Source organism: Myotis myotis, unplaced genomic scaffold (genome assembly GCF_014108235.1).
Source record: "Myotis myotis isolate mMyoMyo1 unplaced genomic scaffold, mMyoMyo1.p scaffold_m19_p_18, whole genome shotgun sequence".
Taxonomy (NCBI): Eukaryota; Metazoa; Chordata; class Mammalia; order Chiroptera; family Vespertilionidae; genus Myotis; species Myotis myotis.
The window spans coordinates 26,632,161-26,655,199 of record NW_023416322.1 but is presented as its reverse complement, the minus strand read 5'-3'; the positions used below and the strand labels follow the sequence as shown (position 1 = coordinate 26,655,199).

The 23,039-nt window shown below is 39.0% G+C and overlaps 1 protein-coding gene across 1 annotated transcript; it reads left to right on the top strand.

The window, feature by feature from the left end:
- Nucleotides 1-4,502: 4,502 nt before the first annotated feature.
- On the top strand, nucleotides 4,503-22,701 carry METTL11B (methyltransferase like 11B). The gene is made up of 4 exons (XM_036342224.1): nucleotides 4,503-4,720; nucleotides 15,645-15,820; nucleotides 21,452-21,701; nucleotides 22,430-22,701. The coding sequence occupies exons 1-4, from the start codon at nucleotides 4,567-4,569 to the stop codon at nucleotides 22,699-22,701; spliced, it is 852 nt and encodes a 283-aa protein (XP_036198117.1). The 5' UTR covers nucleotides 4,503-4,566.
- The last annotated feature ends 338 nt before the right edge of the window (nucleotides 22,702-23,039 follow it).

The window sequence follows — 23,039 nt, the reverse complement described above, 5'->3', positions numbered from 1 at the left end:
CGATGAGAGAGAAACATCGATCAGCTGCCTCCTGCACATCCCCCACTGGGGAAGTGCCCGCAACCCAGGCACATGCCCTTGACCGGAATCGAACCCGGGACCTTTCAATCCGCAGGCGGACGCTCTATCCACTGAGCCAAAACCGTTTCGGCCCTAGGAATCTTCTTGACCTCAGGTTCACGATATTATGAAATTTTAATTTGATAGATATTTTATATTGAGTGGATTTTCCTAAATATTTAGCTTACCACACTACTGAATACGCATATTTTTATAGGGCTTTTGTAATTCCTTTATCATTCTTATTTCTGAGTGTCTATCCATGCTAATTTATTTTTTAACAGTTTACTCCTCACCAAAGGATCCCTTGTGAGAAGACAAACCAACCTGGATAAACTCAGAGTGTCCACCTTCTTTTGCTATAGTCATATTTCTTTTCTCTACCGTCACTGTTTTCCTTTCCTGCCTTGAAAAGGGATGCCCATGGTAGACTTGAGATCTACTGCATAACCTCATTCACTCAGTATGAATAGTCAAGAGGGTATGAGGTGGTAGCAAATAGAGCATTTCAGCTGTGAGAGAAAAATTATTCACATAAGGAAACAAATGCAATGAGCCAGAAACTGATGCAAGCTACACCAGAATAAGACATAGTCACAAAATCTAAACTGACTCATAAGAGATAAACAAAAGCTCACAAAGGCATTTTGTATAAACCAATCAGTCTTTCATCCCCACTCAGAAATTATGGCTCTGAAATACAGAAATCCCAGATCACTTAATAATCCATCTCCAAACAAGTAATTAATGTCCATTTTACAATGAAAGAAAATTAGTTCTGTAAAAACTGAGAAACTTGCCAATATCAATCGCCAAATATAGAATACTGAGTAGCTGGAGTCAGCGATTGCCAGTTTCTCTCCTCAGAGCTAACACCCTGACCTTCTCAGCAGATGGGAGGTTATCTAAACATCACTAAAATGTTGGGGTTAAGAACCTGCCTCCTGTTAGGTGTATTGATGAATAAAAGTAACAAAGAAGATCCCTTAGTTTTTCTTCTTCTTCTGCTTAGTTTCCCCTACAGCAACAGAAATTTCTGAACAATAGATGAATGAGCCCTAAAAGCACATTTCATTTGAATTTCTTTTCCTTTCAACTCTTAAATGCATCAAGTACAAATAATCTTCTAAGTATGTGAAATTTGCAATGTTGAAATTGCATAAAAGACAGTATCACACTGAATATAACCCAACAAGACATCAGAGACATAAAATATTTTCAAGACCTATAACTAATCAACTTTTTCCAAAGATTACAATGTTAATAGGTAGCATTTATTGAATATGTACTGTGCTGTTTTACACAGAATACATTTAGTTCTCGTAACAGTCATGAGGTGTATACTATTATCATCATCATATTACAGAAGAAGGAAGCTCGGAGAGTCTGAGAATTTGTCAAAGTTGCCCAGTGTGTGAGCGGTAGAAATGAGTTTCTCATTTGTTGTCTCAGTCAAATCTTTTATATTCCAGCTAAGAGCCTTCCTTCTTGACACCATGAAATATTCAAAAACTTGAAGTTTCCCGTTCTGTTTGATATCATCTACATTATCCTCATCCTTACGAGAATTTACTGAGTAGAAATGAGGCAAGATGGTATTTATGTTAGATAAGACTCCCTGCTGCTAGCACAGAAAACCAAACTCAAGCTGGCATTAACAATAACAGATCTGGATAATGTGCCCACTCTCAAATGAACTCTGGAGCTGGACGAACACCATGTATGGATTGGCTCAAGACTGGATGAAGCACTCATCAATCAACCACACACTTTGGCAAGAAAAAAATGGATAGCTCAGATTGCAATCTGGGCAATTCTTGAAGGCATGGATGGAAACAATCTCCACCTACCCTCAATTAAATGGTTGTCCCTGGAGGTGGGTAGAGGGGAAATGGGAAAAGAGAAGCATAGGTAAATAAGTCAAAGTCAAGCAAATGGAACCCTGGCATCCTGTCCCAGTAAAAGATTAACACACAAATTAAAATTAAAGATCATGGTTAGATTCCACATCTGAAAAATAATATTTTACTGATGATGTGTGAATTAGCTATCCTATACTGTGTTGTAACAAATTATTTAAAATTTTCTTTTAAAAAAATCTTTATTATTCAAAGTATTACATATGTCCCTTTCCCCCCATTGACCTCTACCACCCTGCCCCCACCCTCCACCCCAGTTTTTCACCACCCTATTGTCTGTGTCCATGGGTTATGCATATACACATTTGGGCTCATTGGTTGATCTCTTTCCCACCCTCCCTAACCTTCCCTCTGATGTTTGATAGTCTGTTTGATGCTTCTATGTCTCTGGGTCTATTTTTGTTCATCAGTTTGTGCTGCTCATTAGATTCCACATATGAGCTAGATCATGTGATACTTACCTTTCTCTGAGTGTCTTATTTTGCTTAGCACAATGCTCTCCAGGTCCATCCATGCTGTTGCAAATAATAAGAGTTCTTTCTTTTTTTTACAGCTGCATAGTATTCCATTTTAATCCACTCATCTGCTGTTGGGCACTTAGGTTGTTTCCAAATCTTAGGTATTGTGAATTGTGCTGCTATGAACATAGGGGTGCGTATATTATTTCTGATGAGTGTTTCTGATTTCTTAGGATCTATTCCTAGAAGTGGGATCACTGGATCAAATGGGAATTCCATTTTTAATATTTTGAGGAAACTCCATACTGTTTTCTATAGAGGCTGCACCAGCCTGCATTCCCACCAACAGTTGCACAAAAGAACAAACATTAATTTCTGTGCGTCAGTGACCTGGGTGTGGCTTAGCTGGCTCAAGGTCTTTTATTAACTTGACTGGGGAAGGATCTTCTTCCAGGCTCACTCTGGGTTGGTGGAAGAATTAATCCCCCCAGGTTGTTGTACTAAGGACTTCAGTTCCTTGGCATGTGGCTTCTTCATAGGGGAGCTCAGAACAGGAAGGTGGTTTTCCTCAGAGTACGCAGGCAAAAGAGCAAAAGAAGTCGCCCAAGACAGTCTTTTCATGACCTAATCTTGGACATGACATCTATCACTTTTGCCATATTATATTGTTTAGAAGGGAGTCAGTAAGTCTTGCCCACATTCAGGAAAGGAGATTACACAAAGGCATGCATATGAGGCTGGAGGTAGTGATCTTTAGGGGCCATTTTAGAACTGTCTACTATAATGTGTGCATGCGTGTGTGTGTGTGTGTGTGTATTTGGGGCAAGGGATGGTCAGTGGTTGCACATGGGATGGGGCCAATAGATACTGAGTTCTTACGGATTTTCTTGTTAGGAAAATTAAACAGGTAATAAGGTAGTCATTGTCTTTATAGGAAACAGAATGGCATTCACAAACTGAGAATTTAAGTTAGTTTAATAAAGGGACTGTAATAAAGTGTGGGCAAACAGGGAAATTACAAGGAGTAGTGGTTTTCTCCAAGGTTTGCAACAGCCTGGTGCATCACTAACTCAAAGCCTGAAGCAGTAAGAGGAGGGAGCAGCTGTCGGAATCAGAGGGGAAGACGCCTAGATAGGAGCTATGACTTTCCACCATCTGAAGCAGTTAGCTATCTCCACAGGGAAAGTGTCAGGGGGATAAATAGTTCATGATCCTTTAAGATCCTGCAGGCACCACCCATTGGATGAAACCAACCGGAAGCCAGAGGGCAAGAGAGTCCACTGATGTTGTCAATATAGGTCAGCCTCTGGGGCACACAGTACTGTGGGGAGACTGGGGGTGGGTCTGGAGGGACAATCAGAAGATACCCAGTCCAGAGACCAAATGAGCACTTAGGAGGAAAATCACATCCACAATAGGCAGATAGAAAGGAGCAGGCTTCCCTGACATGGTGTTGTTTAGAGCAAGCTAGGTGGAAGGGTTTGCTGACAGAGGGTATTTAACATCAAAACAGGCTTTCATATAACTGTGTCTCTTGAAGACCCTTCAAAAATGGGAAACACATATCCATCTTTATGAGATGATTTGGGCAACACTGTACTGATGAAAGGAGTGTGGGTGGTTCAGATGGCTTTGAAGGGTCCTTGTAACTTGAGGATTCAGTGTTCCAGAAGGAGTGCATGAAAGTCAGGGAACAGGATCTCTTACAAAATAGTCACGACTCTTTGAAATGGAAATGAAGCTACTGCAATTTAGGGATCCAATGAAAGCAAATCTTCAGGGTGCTGGAGACTGTGCTGCTGCCTGTTTCAAGTGGCAGCTGAAGGAGGGAGGTGTGCTTTTTCCTGGATGAGGCAGGATCTCACTCAGCCTGTTTCCATCTTTACTTAGCACCTGCTGGCTTGGAGTGGTGTCACCCAAGCAATCAGACGGGTGGAGGTGCCAAGAGCCTGACCTCTGGTGCCTGCTGCCCCTCCCTCCATGCCCCACGATGGCCTGTCCTTATATAGATGGACAGGAGACTGGTTTAAAATGACAGTCTCAAGTTCATGTAGGAAGAGAAAGCTGATTCAAAGAAACAGCCAGGCAAGCTTCCTTTTTCTGTAGGAATAATAATATCCCCCTTCTCCATGGCCCACCTGGGAGCCCATTTCGCCTTTAGATCCCGCTGGCAAAAGACCGACGATGAACTCTGTCGACATAGCATGTCCTTTATTCTTCACAAAGCCATTCGCAACGACTTCTTTCAGAGCTATCTTTACCTGCTGGAAAAAATTCCCCTGGGTGAGTCAGAACTACTAGACAAGGAAGAAGAAATGATTTGAAAGGACTGTGTGAGGTTGTGGGGTTTCTAGAAGAGCAATTAGAACAAGGACACTTTTCAGACACTAAGAACTCATCAAGATGACATTCTTTGTAGAGAGTGCAAAGGCCAAGTGCTGCCTGGCAAGTCAAGTCTCTATTCTGGGACTTCCATGCACCCCTGTGCACAGAGATTTGCTTTTCTGGGTGTTGGTTAACTAATATCAGGCTTATAGAAATTAATTTGTTTTTAATACTTCCAAGAACATGAAGATGGGCAAATTAGGCAACTCAAAGGTGAGAGTATTAATGCAGTAGTGTATAAACTAAGAGTTAAAAAGAAAGACTAACCAGTAGTAATTGATAAATGTTTCCATGTGTGTGTGTGTGTGTGTGTGTGTGTGTGTGTGTGCGCGCGCGTGCTTGTACACTCCACATGATCCTTTCTGGCATTTCTGAGTCAGAATAATAGAGAGTTTAAAGGTGCAGATTTTAGTTGAGTCTTTGGGTATTGAGAAAAAACTGGGAGAGTAGTGTGTCTCCATTTTACTTATTTCTTCTAGTTTTCAGGAAGTTAGATAATAGAGCAATAAAAAGCTTATCTGGTTTGTCTACATGACTTTTCTTAGCCTCTGTGAAAGTGGTCACTTCAGGTCACTCTTAACAGTACTAAAACGGAAATAATTTCCAATTAATGAGTGAAATGTCCCTCTTTGATTTATATTTCCCCCCAATGAAAGCAGGAACAGTATTTATCAGCCCCAGTCTGTTTTCTTACGGTTGCCTGAAAGCCCCATTGTGTACTTGATGTGCAAGGCTTCCAGACATGAAAGCGGCTATACATAGTCTTTGTATTGCAGTTAAAAAGCTATGTGCTAGCAACCTGCCAAAGTCTCTTTTTAGAAATCATTTCTGAGGGGATCTTTATTTCCAGACATATAAATACTTTCATATCAAATTTATATGCTAGGTGTACCGGTTAATAATGCAGATTTTTTCACTAGATGGAGTTACACATATGGTGATATATATGCGATTTCATATGTATGCTATTTTGTTATATTGCTCCTTCAGATTACCACTTGTTCCGATCGATGACACACGCACTTTCTGAGCAGCACTTCAAAATGTACAAAGAAGTGGAAAATTTGGTCTCTGAATAGTCTGCCTCAAAACAAGAAAAGTTCTATTGGGACAGTATCCACAAATTACCTGAAAGATGGGGGAAATGTGTGGCTAACGATGGACATTACTTTGAATAAAGCACTTTTGATGTTTCTCTTGAAATTATCGTGTTTTCTACCAGCTAATAATGCAGATTAGCTATTAACTGGTTAAATATGCGGATTATCTATTAACCGGTTAATATTACGGATTTTGTAATCCAAAGAAAATACAATAGTTTTAAGAGCAACATCAAAAGTGCTTTATTCAAAGCAATGTCCATCTCTAGCTACACATTTTCCCCATCTTTCAGGTAACTTGTGGATACTGTCCCAATAGAACTTTTCTTGTTTTGAGGCAAACCATTCAGAGACCCAATTTTCCACTTCTTCGTACATTTTGAAGTGCTGCTCAGAAAGTGCATGTGCCATTGATCGGAACAAGTGGTAATCTGAAGTAGCAATACGACAAAACAGCATACATATCAAATTGCATATATATCAACATATATGTAACTCCATCTATTGAAAAAAATCTGCATTATTAACCGGTACACCTAGTATATTTCTTATAAAAAATTTCTCATTGACCCTCACGGCCATACTATGGGATTTATAGGGTATCATTCTTTTTTCTAAATTTTCTTTATTGATTAACGTATTACATATGTGTCCTTATCCCCATTCCCCCCCCCCCCCCATTCATGCCCTCACCCCTCCTGGTGTCTGTGTCCATTGGTTAGGCTTATATGCATGCATATAAGTCCTTTGGTTGATCTCTTCCCCTTACCCCCATGCTCCCCTACCTTCTCTCTGAGGTTTGACAGTCTGATCGTTGCTTCTCTGTCCCTGGATCTGTTTTTGTTCATCAGTTTATGTTGTTCATTATATTCCACAAATGAGTGCGATCATGAGATATTTATCTTTCTCTGACTGGCTTATTTCGCTTAGCATAATGCTCTCCAGTTCCATTCATGCTGTTGCAAATGGTAAGAATTCCTTCATTTTTACTGCAGCATAGGGTATCATTTTTTTTCCCTTCTCTCCCTTACCCCCATCTTATATTTTCAAATGAGGAAAATAAAATTCAGAAATGACGAGATCTCATGTAGATACCAAAGACCAGGGCTCTTTATGGTAGATCACACTCCTATAAATAGTTCTCTTAGGACATCAATTACAATAATTAATAAGGGGCAGGTGACTGCCAAGTTTTAAAAATAATTACTAGAGAGAAAAGGAACTCATCTCTGAAAGCAGTGGGAGATGAGTTAAAAAGTAAGAATAAAACAGTCTTTTCTGAAAGTCAGATGAAAATTATTTGGGACAAGTAGAGTATACTTTATATTTTGCTTCAATCCTTTTTTTCTACCTAGAATAGTCATTTTATCTATTTTTCTCCTTGTGAATGTGCTGATGGTTTATCAATGATTTCCAAACTTAAAAAACATACACATTATTATTAAAATCAAACCCTGTGACAAAGTCTTCCATGGAAGCCCAATGTAAAATACAGGAAAAACTGAAAATTTTCTGCTTCCTTGCTCTATCCTCTTCGGCTCCTGGGGTGCTTCTGTAGCACCCACAGGGTTCCATAAACACAGTTCGAATACCATTCATTGGTTCTAAAGCAAAGATGACTCCATATTACTTAGTTGATTTTCCATAAACGGGCACTGCTTATTTTCTCTGGCCCTATGATTCAGCCCTGACAGTTTCCCCTGAGACTAATAGAGCTAACCCCATCCAGAGTATTTCTTTGATTTTAATAACTGAGGGCTATTTTAGTCAGTATGGGCTAGGCTAGTCTGCAATAATAAAATTAACCCTGAAATCTCAATGGCCAAACATATAAAAGTTGATTTTTCACTTTTGCTACATCATTCCAATAGGCATTATTAGGGGGCAGGGTCTATGTTCCACATAGACATTCAGGAATCCAGGATGGTAAAGGTTCCATCATCTAAAAATATCACTAGTCACCATAGCAAGGGAAGCTAGGAGCCCAAAGTTTGCCAGCTATCCCTTAAATATTTTGTTCCAGAAACACATATATTACATTTGTTTAGACAGTGGTTCTCAACCTTCTGGCCCTTTAAATACAGTTTCTCATGTTGTGACCCAACCATAAAATTATTTTTGTTGCTACTTCATAACTGCAATGTTGCTACTGTTATGAATCATAATGTAAATATCTGATATGCAGGATGGTCTTAGGCGACCCCTGTGAAAGGGTCGTTTGACCGCCAAAGGGGTCGCGACCCACAGATTGAGAACCGCTGGTGTAGACCTTAGATGCAATCTTCAGCATCTAAGAAACTATTTCCAGGACTGACACCACCTAGTCCCCAGAATAGCTGCAGGGTTTAAGGATCTTCTAACAACCCCTTTGGCGGTTGAACGACCCTTTCACAGGGGTCACCTAAGACCATCCTGCATATCAGATATTTACATTATGATTCATAACAGTAGCAACATTGCAGTTATGAAGTAGCAACGAAAATAATTTTATGGTTGGGTCACAACATGAAGAACTGTATTTAAAGGGCCAGAAGGTTGAGAACCACTGCTTAGAGAGAGTTTCAGGTGACAGTGGATTTAAGCTTTCCCATTTACAAATAAAACTTAGCCAGGGGAAGTGCTCCCTCCTTAGCTCCACTGGGGTGTTTCAGAGTTGGCTTCCCCTCCTTTGATGATTTCAAGGCTCCACAGAAGTAAAAATAAAGCCCTTCTTTTAAAAGGTTGGGGAGTCTTACTGCACAGAGGGCTTGTTGTTCAGGGTGATTATAGGAAGAGTGGTGGCAAACCAGACCCTTTGATTCCTTCTTTCTTCCTTCCTCCTTCTAAAGGCCTGCGATAGGCAGCCAGTCTCATACCAGCACACGATCAGCAAACTTCAGTTATGGGGGCATTTACTGAAATAGCCTTGGCTAAAATCTCCAATGGAAGAGCTTGCTACACCACTGAACACAGCAGGTCTTCAGAAAGAAATGGGAACAAGCCTATTACTGTTCTCAGTGTTTTGCATATATTATCTTAGTTAATACAACATCCCTATTAGGTTATACTGCTTTTCCCCATCTTGTATCTGAAGAACTGATGCACAGAGGCATTCTGTAACTTGCCAGAGATCATGGGAGGTGGTAGTGGTGGTGGAGCAGGACCAGAACCCAGGCAGTCTGACCCCAGAAGTCTGTCATTCTTATCCACAGAATTGTGTCGCCTCCCAGTGTAAATGGCAACTCGACTAATGTGGGCTGGTTTAACTAGAAATTCTTTCAGTTGGAGTGAATGACTTTTCCGAAGTTGGCTGTTTGTGAACAAACAGGAAGGAGAATAGGAAGACAGTTTATATAAATCTCCAGTTTGTATGCCAGTGCTCAAAGAGGCCTTTATACATATGGCCCAATAGAAGATGTTCATGTAAGTTACTCTTCAGTAATTATCCTAGCACTATCCACAGCCTATTTCTGAGTACACAGAGTCACTGAATATTTATTAATTGAAAATTGAGCTCCTTGACTTCGTTAAAGGTTTAATCTAATGTCACATTTAGAACAATGGTCCCATGTGGTTTAGCAGACTGAACAGAGGCTTTGCATTTCAATAGGTGTGGGTTAGAACATGGGTGTAACACTTATTTCCATGTGACATTGAGTAAGTTATCAAATCTTTCTGACTCTCTCATTACTCATCTGTAAAATGATGGTTATCATCCCTGTTTTGTAGTATCATTGTAAGGCTTAAAAGAGACAATGTGAAGAGATGACATGAAATTGACCAACAGAATGCCTGGCACATGGGCAGTGCCCACCAATTGTTAGGACCTCCTTTAATTTACCCCTTTTTAGAGGAACCAGTCTTTGAGGAGGAAATTAAGAACAAGGGTCACCAATTTGCCATCACAATTAAAAGCCAGAGTTAATAAAAACATTTCCTGTAAGACACTTAGAACTTCCAATTGAAATTCAGCATATAACTACTGACGTTTTTCAAATTGATTGCATCCCCAGAACTCATGGTACAGTGATACATTTTCAAATGTTTACTGTGACCTTTATAATGCAAATGAGGCAAGATCTTTTTTTTTCTTCTTTTTAAAGAATTGAAGAACCAGATAATTTCCCTTTTTATTTAGCAGACTTTCAGATACAGTATGAGATGGATGAAATAAGGGTTTGGATTTAAATAGACCTGGGTTTAAATCTCATCCGTGTCACCCCCTATCTACTTAATCTTAGGCAATCTAGTTAATCTCTTACTGCCTCGTTTTCTTTTATAGATATGACATTTATATGACATATTCAGTTAGCTATACATGCTTCGCATATGTAGTCATATATACGTGCTTGATCAATTATAGTTACTATTTTTTAATTATTTGGGTTTACCTAATTAGCAGGATAAATATTTCATAAACTGTACAAAAAGTGTGAGCTGTGTGCTTATGTGTGCTTTTTATTACAGTCACTCACTACTTTGTTGTATTATTCAAAGTACAAACAGTAGATAATACCCATTTGCTCAATGAACATTCAAAGGAGACCTGCTATGTGTTAAGCATAATAGCAAGTCCTGTGGTTACATAGAAAAGATATACCTTACCCTGAAGAGGTTGGTGTAGGAGGGAGACCCACACATCATCTCAGTGGAATGTGGAATGCAGTGATAGACACACTACAGGGTGCTGTAGAGAGAGGCACTGAGGAGGCATGGCAGTTGCTGAATCAGCTTCTGATGCATAATCTCACCAGGAAAAAAAATCTCCGGTCCCTGTCTGACTCTGGCCTTTTACAACTTGACAGCAGGTCAGGTACAGCACTCAAGTAGGAATAGAGAGTTATGAAGACACTCAGTCAAGTAGGCAGGGAATAAGACGTGTGGTGGGAGCTTGAGTAGATCCTGGCTGAAGTGAGGACCTTTCCCTCCTCCCCAGCTCACTTTGCTTCATTTGTGTTGAAGCTTGAAAAGAATTTAGGAAATACTGAACTAGCTCTGAATTTAGAAAACAGCTGAAAAGGAAAAAGCCCTCTAAAACTTTCAGGGTAGGCAAGTGCATTATTTTAAAGACAAGAAGTACCAGACACCTAAAGCGTGCAGGGAACAAATAAAACCTAGAGGGACTCTCAGGACCATTCCTAGACTTGGTAATGACAACTTTCTAGCATTCTGGCACACCCAGACCTTCAGATTCCACCAGAAACATGATAAAGTCCCACTTCCCACCCTCCCCTGTTGGTGAAAAAAAAAATAGATATGAGTTTGTTATCTTAAGAGTCCACATATATATAAGATCATATGGTATTTGTCTTTGTCAGACTTATTTCACTTAGTATAATGCCCTCAAGGTCCATCATATTGTCATGAATGGCAGGATTTCCTTCTTTTTATGGCTGAATAATATTCTATTGTACCTAGATACCCTTCCCGTTTTTTCCTTCTCTCTCTCCCTCCCCTTCTTCCCTCCTCCCCTTTCAACCATTACTTCTTTAATGACAAAATTGAGAAATGCGCATCTTTTTTAAAAAAAATCCTCACGTGAGGCTATTTAGAGACGTCACAAGACCTTTATTCCTACTCAGGGCAAATGAACTTGTACTCTGTTTTTGTTTCTGTAACAAGTAAACCATTCGAAGGCCTTTGGGAATTCAGCTCAAGAAATAAGTACCATATTATATCAAGAACTAGAGTATCTAGTCCCAGTCTTAGACTACACCAGTTTCAGAGAGACATTGCAATCCTATAAGAATAAGCCACTAAGATGTATTTCTATAACGAAGAGGCATGGGCAGATGACTACCTTATCTCAGTCAACTTGCACTATAGCAAAAGCTATCAGGAGGGGAGAACTTGGGGCTGGCCATGACACCTCATATATCTTTTTAGTGAAATGCTCCTGTCAATTAGGTGAAAATGAGAACCCAAGCCCATAACCATAAAAACTTACCTATTGAGTCAGACCCCTGCTGAGGTTGGCATTCACTTGTGGTCTAAATGTTTCTGGCATAATGGACCGCTCCCATTTCCAGATTAAGGGTTTTAATAGACTCCACCAACTAGTTGGCTTAAGCAGGTGATGATGAGTGTGGCTGTTCTGCTGCTTTGGCTGGATCAAGGAGAGCTCTGAACTGTGGCTTGCCTGTGATCCACGGCAGCATTTGACTCTGGGAAGACCCCATGAACTGTGATTTGCTAACCTGGTTTGCTCAGATATACAGAGGGATGTGGAACATTCATGTTATTGAGATGGTGACACTTGATATTTGTCATCCTTGTTGAATTTATAAGCATTTATTGAGCCACCTGCTGTTTGCACAACACTTTACCAAGTGCTAGGGAAGGGGAATTGGTTAGGTCAGAGGTTCCCAATATTTCTGAACATGAGGACTCTCCTTTTAATGTATTTTCTCAATCAGTAGGTAATTTGTGTATAAAATGAAAAAAATAATCTACATATTTATTAATACTTTTAATAGAGTTGTACTTTTAAAATAATTTATGTATAATAGTTAATATACATGGAAGATATAGTACATAATGTTTTTAGTCACTAGAAAATGATGTATGTGGGAATTGATTCATGTATTCCTTTCAGCAAACTTATGATCATTTAAGAGTCCAAACATTGGCTCCAATATCTTCAAGTTGGAAAAGACGGATGTAAATGCACAGATGGGACATATTACAATGGATCTTGTTATTAGATTTTTAACTTTTAGAGTCAAAATTTGGGATAATGTAATTGTTCAATTCAGAGCCAAGCAGTGCGCTAGTCTAATATCACAATCTTGGTATTACCTGAAGAAAGATGTTCCTAGTTAAGGTTAAATAGACTATCTTTTCTTATATTTCTTCTACCCCAAATTATGTTATATTTTGGTTTTCTCCACATCTTGATCATAACATTTTTGTACTGTTGCATATTTTGCTTGGAGCTTTCAATCATCTTTTATTTTTGGTGGTTGAGATTAAAAATACATATTTCTTAGGATATCATTACTGTCTCTTTTCTTCTTACCTACTCTGTTTATTATCCAGAGTCCAGTTCATTCTACTACTTAAAGACATTGTTTTTGCAGCCTACATTTTCTATTGTAATATAAGCTGATTTTTTCTAGATCTGATAAATATCTGTGATTCGGAGATTTCTTTTCATTGGATTCCTGAGTTAATTTCATCATCTTTTGTAACATACCTTCTCTTGATTTTAAACCTCATTGGGCTGAAATATAGCTTTGTTCTGAAGAATGAATCCATAGGAGGTAAATAGTCTTTCACGTTTGACTGGGGATTAAATTTTAGCTTAAAAATAATTTGTCTCAGAATATTAATGACACTACTCCATTGTTTTCTAGTGTTTCTGATGAGAGTTGTGTTTTTATAAACCTGATTCTAATCCTTTGAACATAGGGTTGCCAGATAAAATTAGATGCCAACTAAATTTGAATTTAAGATAATAAATTAAGAAGTTTAGTATACGTATACCCCATGTAATGTGTGATATTTTGAGCATACTTATACTAATAAGTTATTGTTTATCTGAAATTCAAAACTAATTTTGTGTCCTGTATTTTTATTTGCCGAATTTGGCAACCCTATTCTAAGGTCAATCACTATTTTCCCTTGAAATATCTTTAGAATCTTCTCATTACTCTTTGTGTTTTGAAATTTCCTAAGGATATGTATAAATATGGCCCTTACTTACTTATTATTATTTCTAATCCATGCTGCTCAGTACTTGGATCTTACAATCTCTTTCAGTTCTGGGAAGTTTTTCTATATTATTTCTTTAATAATTTTCTTCCCTCCATTTTCTCTGTTTTTGAGAATCCTGATCAGCTTGATGTTGGTCCTCCTAAATTAAGTCTTTATAGCTCTAATCTTTTTACTTCTTAAAAAAAAATATATATATATATATTGCTTTTAGAGAAAGAGAAAGGGAAAAAGATAGAGAGGTAGAAACATCTATTGGCTGCCTCCTGCTTGCCCCCTACTGGGGATTGAGCCCACAAGCTGGGCATGTGCCCTGAGCAGGGAATCAAACTGGTGACCTCTTGGTTTATGGGTTGATGCTCAACCACTGAGACACAGCGGCCAGGCTAATCTTTTTATTTCTGTTTTCCATATCTATCTTTGTATTTATGTCCTGATAAATTTACTCAATTTTATATTGGTAATCAAAACTTTAATTTCTAAGAAGTCTTTGTTATTTTTTGAATTATCATTTTCTTGGCATGTTATCATTGATTCATGGATACACCAGTTCTCATAGCTCTCTAAGGATATATGAGTTTTTTGTTTAGTTTTGGTTTATAGACTCATCTGTTTCTGGAATTCTTTCCATTTCCTTTGGGCTTAGTTCTACCTTTGTCTTTCAGGATGCCATTTTACCCGCATGTTTGGAAATCATTGTCTACCCATAGTTCAGAATAAAGGACAGGGTCAGTGATTCTAGGTAATGGGGACTGTTTCCTCTGTTATATACTTCTCCTCTGAATAGAAAAGATGATAAGAAGCTCTACATGGCCAGGTAAATCTTACCAGACTTTGATGAGGGTGAGCAGGTGAGGTACTTGGAGTCCTCTATATGCCCAAATGAGTGATGTTTCAGGATCTCAACACTAACTGGTTTAGTTATCTTTAGGAAATTCATTTAATTTTTTTTTATTTTTTATTTTTTTAGAGAAGACACATATCCCCACTCCCAACCCCCAGGATTATAGCTATAATGCCTGTTGCTTTTGGGAAGGTGCATTTGTCCCCTCACTGATTGGTCTAAAGATATATATATTTTATTAACTCTTACTTCCTTTTGCAACTATCCTGAGCTGTGACTTTTTAAACTTTGTTCCATGCGCTCTTTGTCTTCCAGAAATTTGTTGAAATAATGAGTCCATTTTATTTTCTTCATTGTTATGAATGGAGTTTATTAAAATAATTCTTGGGAAGTATTGGGAAGGAGGAAAGACAAATGCATGTATTCAGCCTACAGTCTTGAGCCAGAAGTTCCTCCCTTTCATCCAATTTCTATAATTTCCTCCTCAATGTGCTCTAATGAAAATATTTTATATCTATAAAGATGCATTTAGGTTTACAAAACACATTTAAATGCATAGTCATTTACCCTTAAGAAGTTGTAACACATGTTTTTCTAAAAATAATATCTTAAGATAATATCTCATATGGTTTCTGAAATAATGAAATGACATAGTATATCATAGTATAATGTTTCTTAGCCCACTACCTGGTATAGAATAGTTGCTCAATAAATATTATGTTTTCTTATTATTTTATTTTATGTTGGTATGAAGAGGTATTTGGGTGTTATTGCTTGAAAAAGAGATAAAAAAATAGCTACCCCTTAGATTCTCATAAAACATTTAGAGCTCAAAGATAAAACTCACTGTAAAACTTGTGACACTTATATTGCACTGTAGCAAACACTATTAAACTTTTTAGTACAGTAATAAGCTATAGTTTTATTAAACCATAAGGTATTGAATTATGAAAATGCCACATGATTATGATTTACACATAGGTAACAGAAGTTCAGAGGGGTTAAGAAGTTTCCCCAAGGTTAAAAGCAAGTAAGACATTGAACCAAACGCAGACCCAGGTCTTTAAACCAATGCCTGTTTCTCCAGAGCACAAATTTGCAAGCTTCTAAGAGGAAATCAATGTGTGATAAGATAGAATTTATTCTGTGATACAAATATTAATAAATATTAACATTTCATTTGCAGTGAAATTGTATGCTTTAACAAGTCAAGTCATCAATGGTGAGATGCAGTTCTATGCCAGAGCTAAACTTTTCTACCAAGAGGTACCAGCTACAGAAGAGGGGATGATGGGAAATTTCATTGAACTGTCCAACCCAGATATCCAAGCCTCTCGGGAATTTCTTAGAAAATTTATTGGGGTGAGTTATCCAACTACAGCTTCATGAGAAGGCAAAGTTCTTACAAACATTGAGCTCACATGCTTCTATGCTGTGATTTAAGCCATATTAAAGCTGTATGGTGCAGCCAAGTGTTAAGCCTGAAAACCTGCTTTGAGATGCTCAGAAAGGATGGGTGACATCAAATCGTTTGTTTATCCCACTTGACATTTCACCCTCCTAAGCACCGTCTAATAGCTCATGCTTCAGGGGAAGGTGAACTAGCAGAGCTAATATTACAATTTGGAGGTTAAGAAGATATCTCTTTTATTTATTTTTATTTATTTTTAATCCTCACCTGAGGATATTTTTCCATTGATTTTTAGTGAGAGTGGAAGAGAGAGGTAAAGACAGAGAGAAATATCGATGTGAGAGAAACACATCGATTGGTTACCTGCTGCTCACACCCCGACTAGGAGCCTGCAACCAAGGTACCTGCTGCTCTTGACTGGAATCGAAACCAGGACCCTTTGGTCTGCAGGATGACATTATATTCACTGAGCCAAACTGGCTAGGGCAAGAAGACATCTTTTTTAAAGTCTCATAGATAAATCAGTTGACAGCCAAATGATTGATGAGAGATCATACCATCTGGGATCCTGGGGTGATTTACTGATCCCCTCTAATAAAAATTTGATGTGGTAAGAGAATGCATACTTATGTTTGGTTTTAAGTGCAGTAGAATCTCTTTATATTATTTTATACGTAGTTCAGACACTGCCTTGAAAGAATGTGATCCCTTTGTAGTCCTGTGTTGGGTGAAAGTCTACTTCCTTACTTCCATATTATATGGAGACAGTATAGAATAGGGGCCAAAATCTTGGGCTCTGGAGTCATTGTGTTTTTCACTTGCTGTGTAAGCAACCTTGGGCTTTTCATTTAAATGCTCTAAGCTTCAGTTTTCTGACTGAAAGCTCTGACTGTGGCATAACCATGGAACCTGCCTCAATGGACACGTGATGATCAAATGAGACCCTATGTGTCAAGTGCTTCCTTAAGTGCACATAATTATTACCCCACAATGTAATTTATTGCTACTACTACTAATAACATGCTTTCATAAAACACATTCATTATATTTTAAGGAGCTTCATTTAGTTGTTAGAACAGTGAAGCTGCTGTAGGTCCTGCTGACAATAAAAAGTCCTAACTGACAGTCAGGTTTTGTTCCAATGCATTCTGAAATAGTTTGCTTGGAATTTGGAATTAATTTTATTCTGATAAAAGAAACAGTGCAAATATTACAAATATTTGGGTTTAGGTTGTCAGCCTACTTAGAAGCATAATATTAGGACTATCTGTAGTGTTGAGGTGAGGTTCCCTTCCCAGCCAACCTCCCTGGAGCACCAAGGGTCTGAGTAGAGAAATAGGATCCGGATGGTACGCCCATTGGGGCCAAAGTGTCTGGACATCAGCTGCAGCCATAAGGACTACAGAGCTGGGGATGCTGGCCAAGGCTGTTTATAGGTCAGGTTAACCTGGAGTATTTCTAGATCAGTGTCACTGACTGATTTCTCTGAGTGCTTTTTTTGAGATTGGCAGTCACTCTGCCAAGCCCATTAGGGGTACCTCTTATTTACTCTTTACAACAATTCTAGGGGGCAAGTAACTGCTATTATCCTTGTTTTTACAGTTAAGAAAACTGAGGCTTGGAGAAGTGGTCAAGGTTATACAGCTGGTAAAAGACAGAGCTGGAACTTAAGACCAGACAGGTCTGTCTGACACCAAACTTCCTGCTCGTAACCATGACATATTTTTTCCATTTGTCTCATGAAGCAAAAAAAATAAAAAATAAAAAAATCCTTACTTAAAAAAATTTTTTTTATGGACCACAGACCTCAACTCTCCTCCGGTCTGGCCCAGAGCAGTGCCTCCTGCTTGCCTGGTGGTGAGGCTGACTTTGATCCCAGTGCATTTCAGAGGCTTAGTTAGTAATCCAGCTGTCTTGTCACTCCGTGTGGAATGCCAAGCTGACCACAGGGATGCTGGTCTGACAGAGCCCATCCACACGCCCACAGACTTGGGAAAGGAAACGGCCTGGTGCTTGCATATTTATGTTGGAAAGAGTGAGCTGCTCTTTTCAAACAAATATGAAAAGTCCTTCTTAGCAGACAAGACTCATTGTGAAGCTGTGGTCTCTTAAGTACAAACATGGTCTTTTTATAAAGAATGCTATTTTGGTACTTTGACCTTAATAATCTGCGAAATGAGTATCCAGGTCAAGATACAAAGGAGGAGGGAATATGAGGATCTGACATGATTTACTCTTGTGTCAACTGGGAAAAGGCAGATTGACTAATTCAAAGTTTGGCTTTCCTTTCAACACTTAGTGACATGGGACGGAGGGAAAAGGTGTTTAAACTTGTTGTAAATGTGTTTACTTTAGCAAATAAATGACATCAAGATGATGTCCATTACACAGCTGACACTTTCCTCAGTTTTAGCTTTCTGGGGTGGTGATGGTGGTGATAATTTGTAAAAAATTATCAGTATTTGATGGTATTTCTCTTTTAACATTTCTCAGATAGCATGACTAAAAACTCTGGGTCTAATTTGATACATATACTTCATGGTTTTTTACAGTGACCTTTATAACTGCCATTTTAGTTTTAAACTCCACTGGATGAACTTGAAATAATGTTCTTCAAAACAAAGTATATGGGAATAACCAAAACTAAAATGAAATTCCTGAGTATTTTACTACTTTATAAGAATCCATATGTATAAGGATAGCCAGGGCATCAGATCTCAATACAATCACAGCTTCAGACACTCATGGTGTCCAAGAAGCGGCGATGCCATACCTGAGACCAGTCTTTACTAGTAAATATCCCTTCTCAAAGGAGCCGCATGAGGCTGACAGAGAAGGAAATGTGGTGGCAGCATATGGGAGGCAGTGCCAACCACATGGAGTGGAAGGGAGTAAAGAGAACTAGGCGATAGCAGTGAGAGGCTAGAGGTACACAGGATTGGAGTGAAAGGCACCTTTTTCAATTTGTAAATAGCTATCATTTCAAGAATAACTAGTCAAATATCACACATCTAAATTGGTGGAAAATACAAATCAGAGTAGGAGAATTTTCCAAGGAGTTATATTTCAAGCACTTCTCTTCTCTGGGTCTGTTTCGTTGCCTGAAGAAGTAGGAGAATTAGACATGAGTGGTTTAAAAACTCCAGGTGGTTTTTAAATGTGACCCTTTGAAGGCCTATCAGGAGAATGGCAGGAAGGCTGAGTGTGTGAGGCCCTTCCTCACTGTAACCAGGGAAGCCTCAGACTGATTTATTCACTGAGAAAAAGGAGATCAGCTATTAGAATCTTGTTGAAATCAATCCTCTGGCATATTTCTCTGAGGCCTCTCTGCTTTATCATTCCATGGTTCTACTTCTAAAACCACTTGCTACAATAATGTGAGCAACATGATCATAGAGGCTGTAGGGCAAGTAATGATAAAAAAAAGTTTGTAATGATAATCTCCAATTGAGCACACACATTTCTACTAGTCATTTTCAGTAGCTTAAACTAATTTCCCAGTTCTCCCCCCATTTTGCTTATGCTATGAATTTACTTACAAGATGCTTCTGTACAGCCATTCCAACATAAGCCTTTAGCCTATGCCTTTTTTTTTCTGAATTAGTTTAGTTTAAGTTATAAGATTTGAATGAGGGAGGTGGCATAGCATAAGGAGGAATGGCAAAGAAATGTCCCATGGATTATCATGTCCCATTCCCATACTCAAGGCAGACATCACTAATCAATCACAGACCTCTTTCCTGCTGAGCGTGAATGAAGCCTGAGAATTCCTTCAGCACAGCATTAGACAGACACTACTTAGGAAACCAGAGTTGGTACTTGAGGTGACAACCCTAAAGATAAACTGGCTTTGGAGTCACACAGTTCCCTGTTCAGATTTAAATTCTGCTATTAATTGTGCGGCATTAGAAATTATAGCTTCCTCACTGCCAAATTGGGGAATTATCATTATCTTGTGTAACTGTTTTGATTATTCTAGTTATCATAGATACAAAGAGCTTACTACATACAAGTACTAAATAAATCATGGACATTATCATTCCATTTGGAAAGAAGCTACAATTGCTTCATCCCCCCCCCCCACCCCACCCCCCCTTGTTGTACCTTTCTTGCTATGAGGAAGCCTTCTGGGTGGACTGAAAAGCACATTTCTGATTTTTTCTTCTGCTCAAAATTCACCTTTTGATCCTTAGCCAAATGTGTGAGGGTTTTTTTGTTTGTTTGTTTTTAACCCCTTAGTTCCTGAGATCAAGAGTAGGTTTTCTTCTGAAGATCTTCATTGGCAATTTCAAGTATCTTGTTACTGTCATTTCTAGCATAAAACCTACTCAACACCCATCCCAATTATGACCCAATAAATGAGAATCTTTGATAAATTAATAGATATGTATAGACATCTCAAAGACTCAGCTGGCCATGCATATGTACATATTTATATATATTACTTTATAAAAGCAAATTTGAGAAACTTTACATTAGTTGATTTCTCCTACTTTCACCATCTATCTATCCTTCCCTCACCCTCATTAATTTAATGCACAGACATACTTAAAAAAATTTAGGGGGTTTTGTGCCCAATGAATCATGTAGTTTCTGGTACAAAAGCAGAAAACAATTTTTAGCATGAAAAGACACAGGAGACTTTGCTGCAACCACATTTTATCCACCTGAATGCGCCGTACAGCATTGGGGCAGGGTTTAAAGTAAATCCTGGCATTCCCTCAGCTCAGGTCCTAAAAATTACCATCCATACCAGAAGAGCAGATAATTCAGAGGCACCAAAATCAGTTCTGAAAAAACTAAAATTTCAATTATACCAGTATGAGTTGAAATGTTTTCAATGAATAAAATTTAAAAGTACTTACTGCTCTCACTGCTTTGCTTTTTTTTGGTTTGTTTTGTTAATCCTTACCCAAGGATATTTTTTTCCATTGATTTTTAGGGAGAGAGGAAGAGAGAGGGCAAGGTAGAGAGAAACATAGATGTGAGAGAAACACATCGATTGGTTGCCTCCTGAACGAGCCCTGACCTGGGCCCAGGCAGGGGAGGAGCCTGCAACCAAGATACATGCCCTTGACCCTTTGGTCGGCGGATCAATACTCTATCCACTGAACCAAACCATCTAGGCTCACTGCTTTGCTTTTTAAAATAAAGTAATAAGCTATAGTGTAGGCTCATTTAACAGTGGGTTTGTCCAAAAATTACAGTTAACAAAGTTCTATTTTCATAGGGCTTTCTATGACCTATTTCTTAAGAGAAAATTACCAAGTTATTACCAAGTTTTCAAATCTAAGACATGATTTCCTATAATCTTATTTTAAAATTATTTTAAAGACCTATATTTGGGGAAAATAAAGAAAGCAAAAACTAGAAATGTTTGTGTATTTTTTGGAAAAGATAGTTGAATGTTCTATAATCTGATTATGGTAGTAAGTATGTGCCCATACACATTTGTCCAAACTCACCGAAAGAAACTCTTAAAATAGTGCATCTTTTTGCATGAAACTGATCTAAATAAAGTGGATTTGAAGAGGTAATTGGAGTGTCCAAGGCTCAGAATGGGTGTCTGTCCTTTTGTGTAGGGGCCCGGGAGAGCTGGGACCGACTGCGCCTTGGACTGCGGTTCTGGGATAGGAAGGGTCAGCAAGCATGTCTTATTACCAGTTTTCAACAGTGTGGAGCTGGTGGACATGATGGAGTCATTCCTCCTCGAAGCCCAGAACTACCTGCAGGTCAAAGGAGACAAGGTCGAAAGCTACCACTGCTGCAGCCTACAGGAATTCACACCCCTGCTGGGGAGATATGATGTCATCTGGATTCAGTGGGTCTCTGGTTAGTCCTGCATGGCTCACACATGCCCTTCTCTCCTCCCCACAAAGAGAAGACAACACTGGGCTTATTTGAGGATTTGCACAGGGGGAACAAGGATACAAAGGGAGATCTACCAATAGTTGTGCCTAGAACAGTTAGCTAGCATGAGGTATCATGGGAACTCTTAAAAAGCTCTGGTCATTTTGATTTCTCCCCTGACATCCTCTGGATAAGCCTGACAATTTCCATCCTTAGGGATGGAGTACCTTTGGACCAATCTAAATCCTATTAGACACCTAAATACTTGAAAAATTTTAAAAATTGGGGCCAAAAAAAAGTTTATTCTCATTTACGGGAAAACTGGACTCAGATTTAAATCCCCAGGAAATGAGACAACAGTGAATTTGTTTTTGGTGTATGTGTATGTTGGAGGCACAGATGAGTGACAGAGTTGGGTTGTAGGGGGATGTGGAGGGGACCCATGGCATGGGCGATAGTTTATCTCATGCCCATGAGGTACATAGGCCAGGTAGTATAATATCTATTTTACAGATGGGGCATGAGCCCCTTCAAAGAGGGTAACTGTCCTCTTATCTAAATTTTTAAAGCCTCCTGCAATGAAAACAATCCAGGCTATTAAAAAAAACAACTCATGACTGAGTGAACAAATGGTCTCCTGGTTCTTTCTTACTCACCTTCTTTCCCACCCACCATTCCTTCTGTTTGCCCATCTACTTGGTCGTCTGTAGGGTACCTGACTGATAAGGACCTTCTTGCATTTCTTTCCCGGTGTCGAGAGGGCCTGAAAAAACATGGCGTCATCATACTGAAGGACAACGTGGCTCGGGAGGGCTGCACCTTAGACCTCTCTGACAGCAGTGTGACTCGGGACATGGGCATCCTCCACAGCCTCATTAGGAAGAGTGGGCTGGTGGTGCTGGGCCAGGAGAAGCAGGACGGCTTTCCAGAGCAGTGCGTCCCAGTGTGGATGCTCGCACTGCACAGCGACGGGCGCTCCTGACCAGCGGTGGGAAGGAGGGGCTGGACTGCACAGTGCTGCTTTGGGACAGAGGTGCTCCCCTCTGAGAGGCACCTTGTAATTCATGGAGGAATGGAGAGAAGTGGGGGCAATGCATGTCTGGAAATGACTGGTGATGTCGTGTGTACAATTTCCACTAATTATAGAAGTACCTGTAAACACTTTGGATTTTCTGAAAGATGAATGGAGTAAAATATAAGAAAAAAAATGATTGTATATACCTAAACGGTATAAGTGTACACAGAAACCAGAAAGGGAGCAATGTTCACAATTCTACACTTCCCGGGTCCCTGAGGATTTGCATTATAGAGGACAGAGTA

Bases quoted from the DNA above. Each gene is read 5' to 3' on its own strand.
- METTL11B (XM_036342224.1), top strand. From the start codon at position 4,567: ATGGCCCACCTGGGAGCCCATTTCGCCTTTAGATCCCGCTGGCAAAAG. The intron at 4,721-15,644 runs GTGAGTCAGAAC...TTTCATTTGCAG, and splicing joins GCTGGAAAAAATTCCCCTGG to TGAAATTGTATGCTTTAACA. The intron at 21,702-22,429 runs GTTAGTCCTGCA...GGTCGTCTGTAG, and splicing joins CTGGATTCAGTGGGTCTCTG to GGTACCTGACTGATAAGGAC.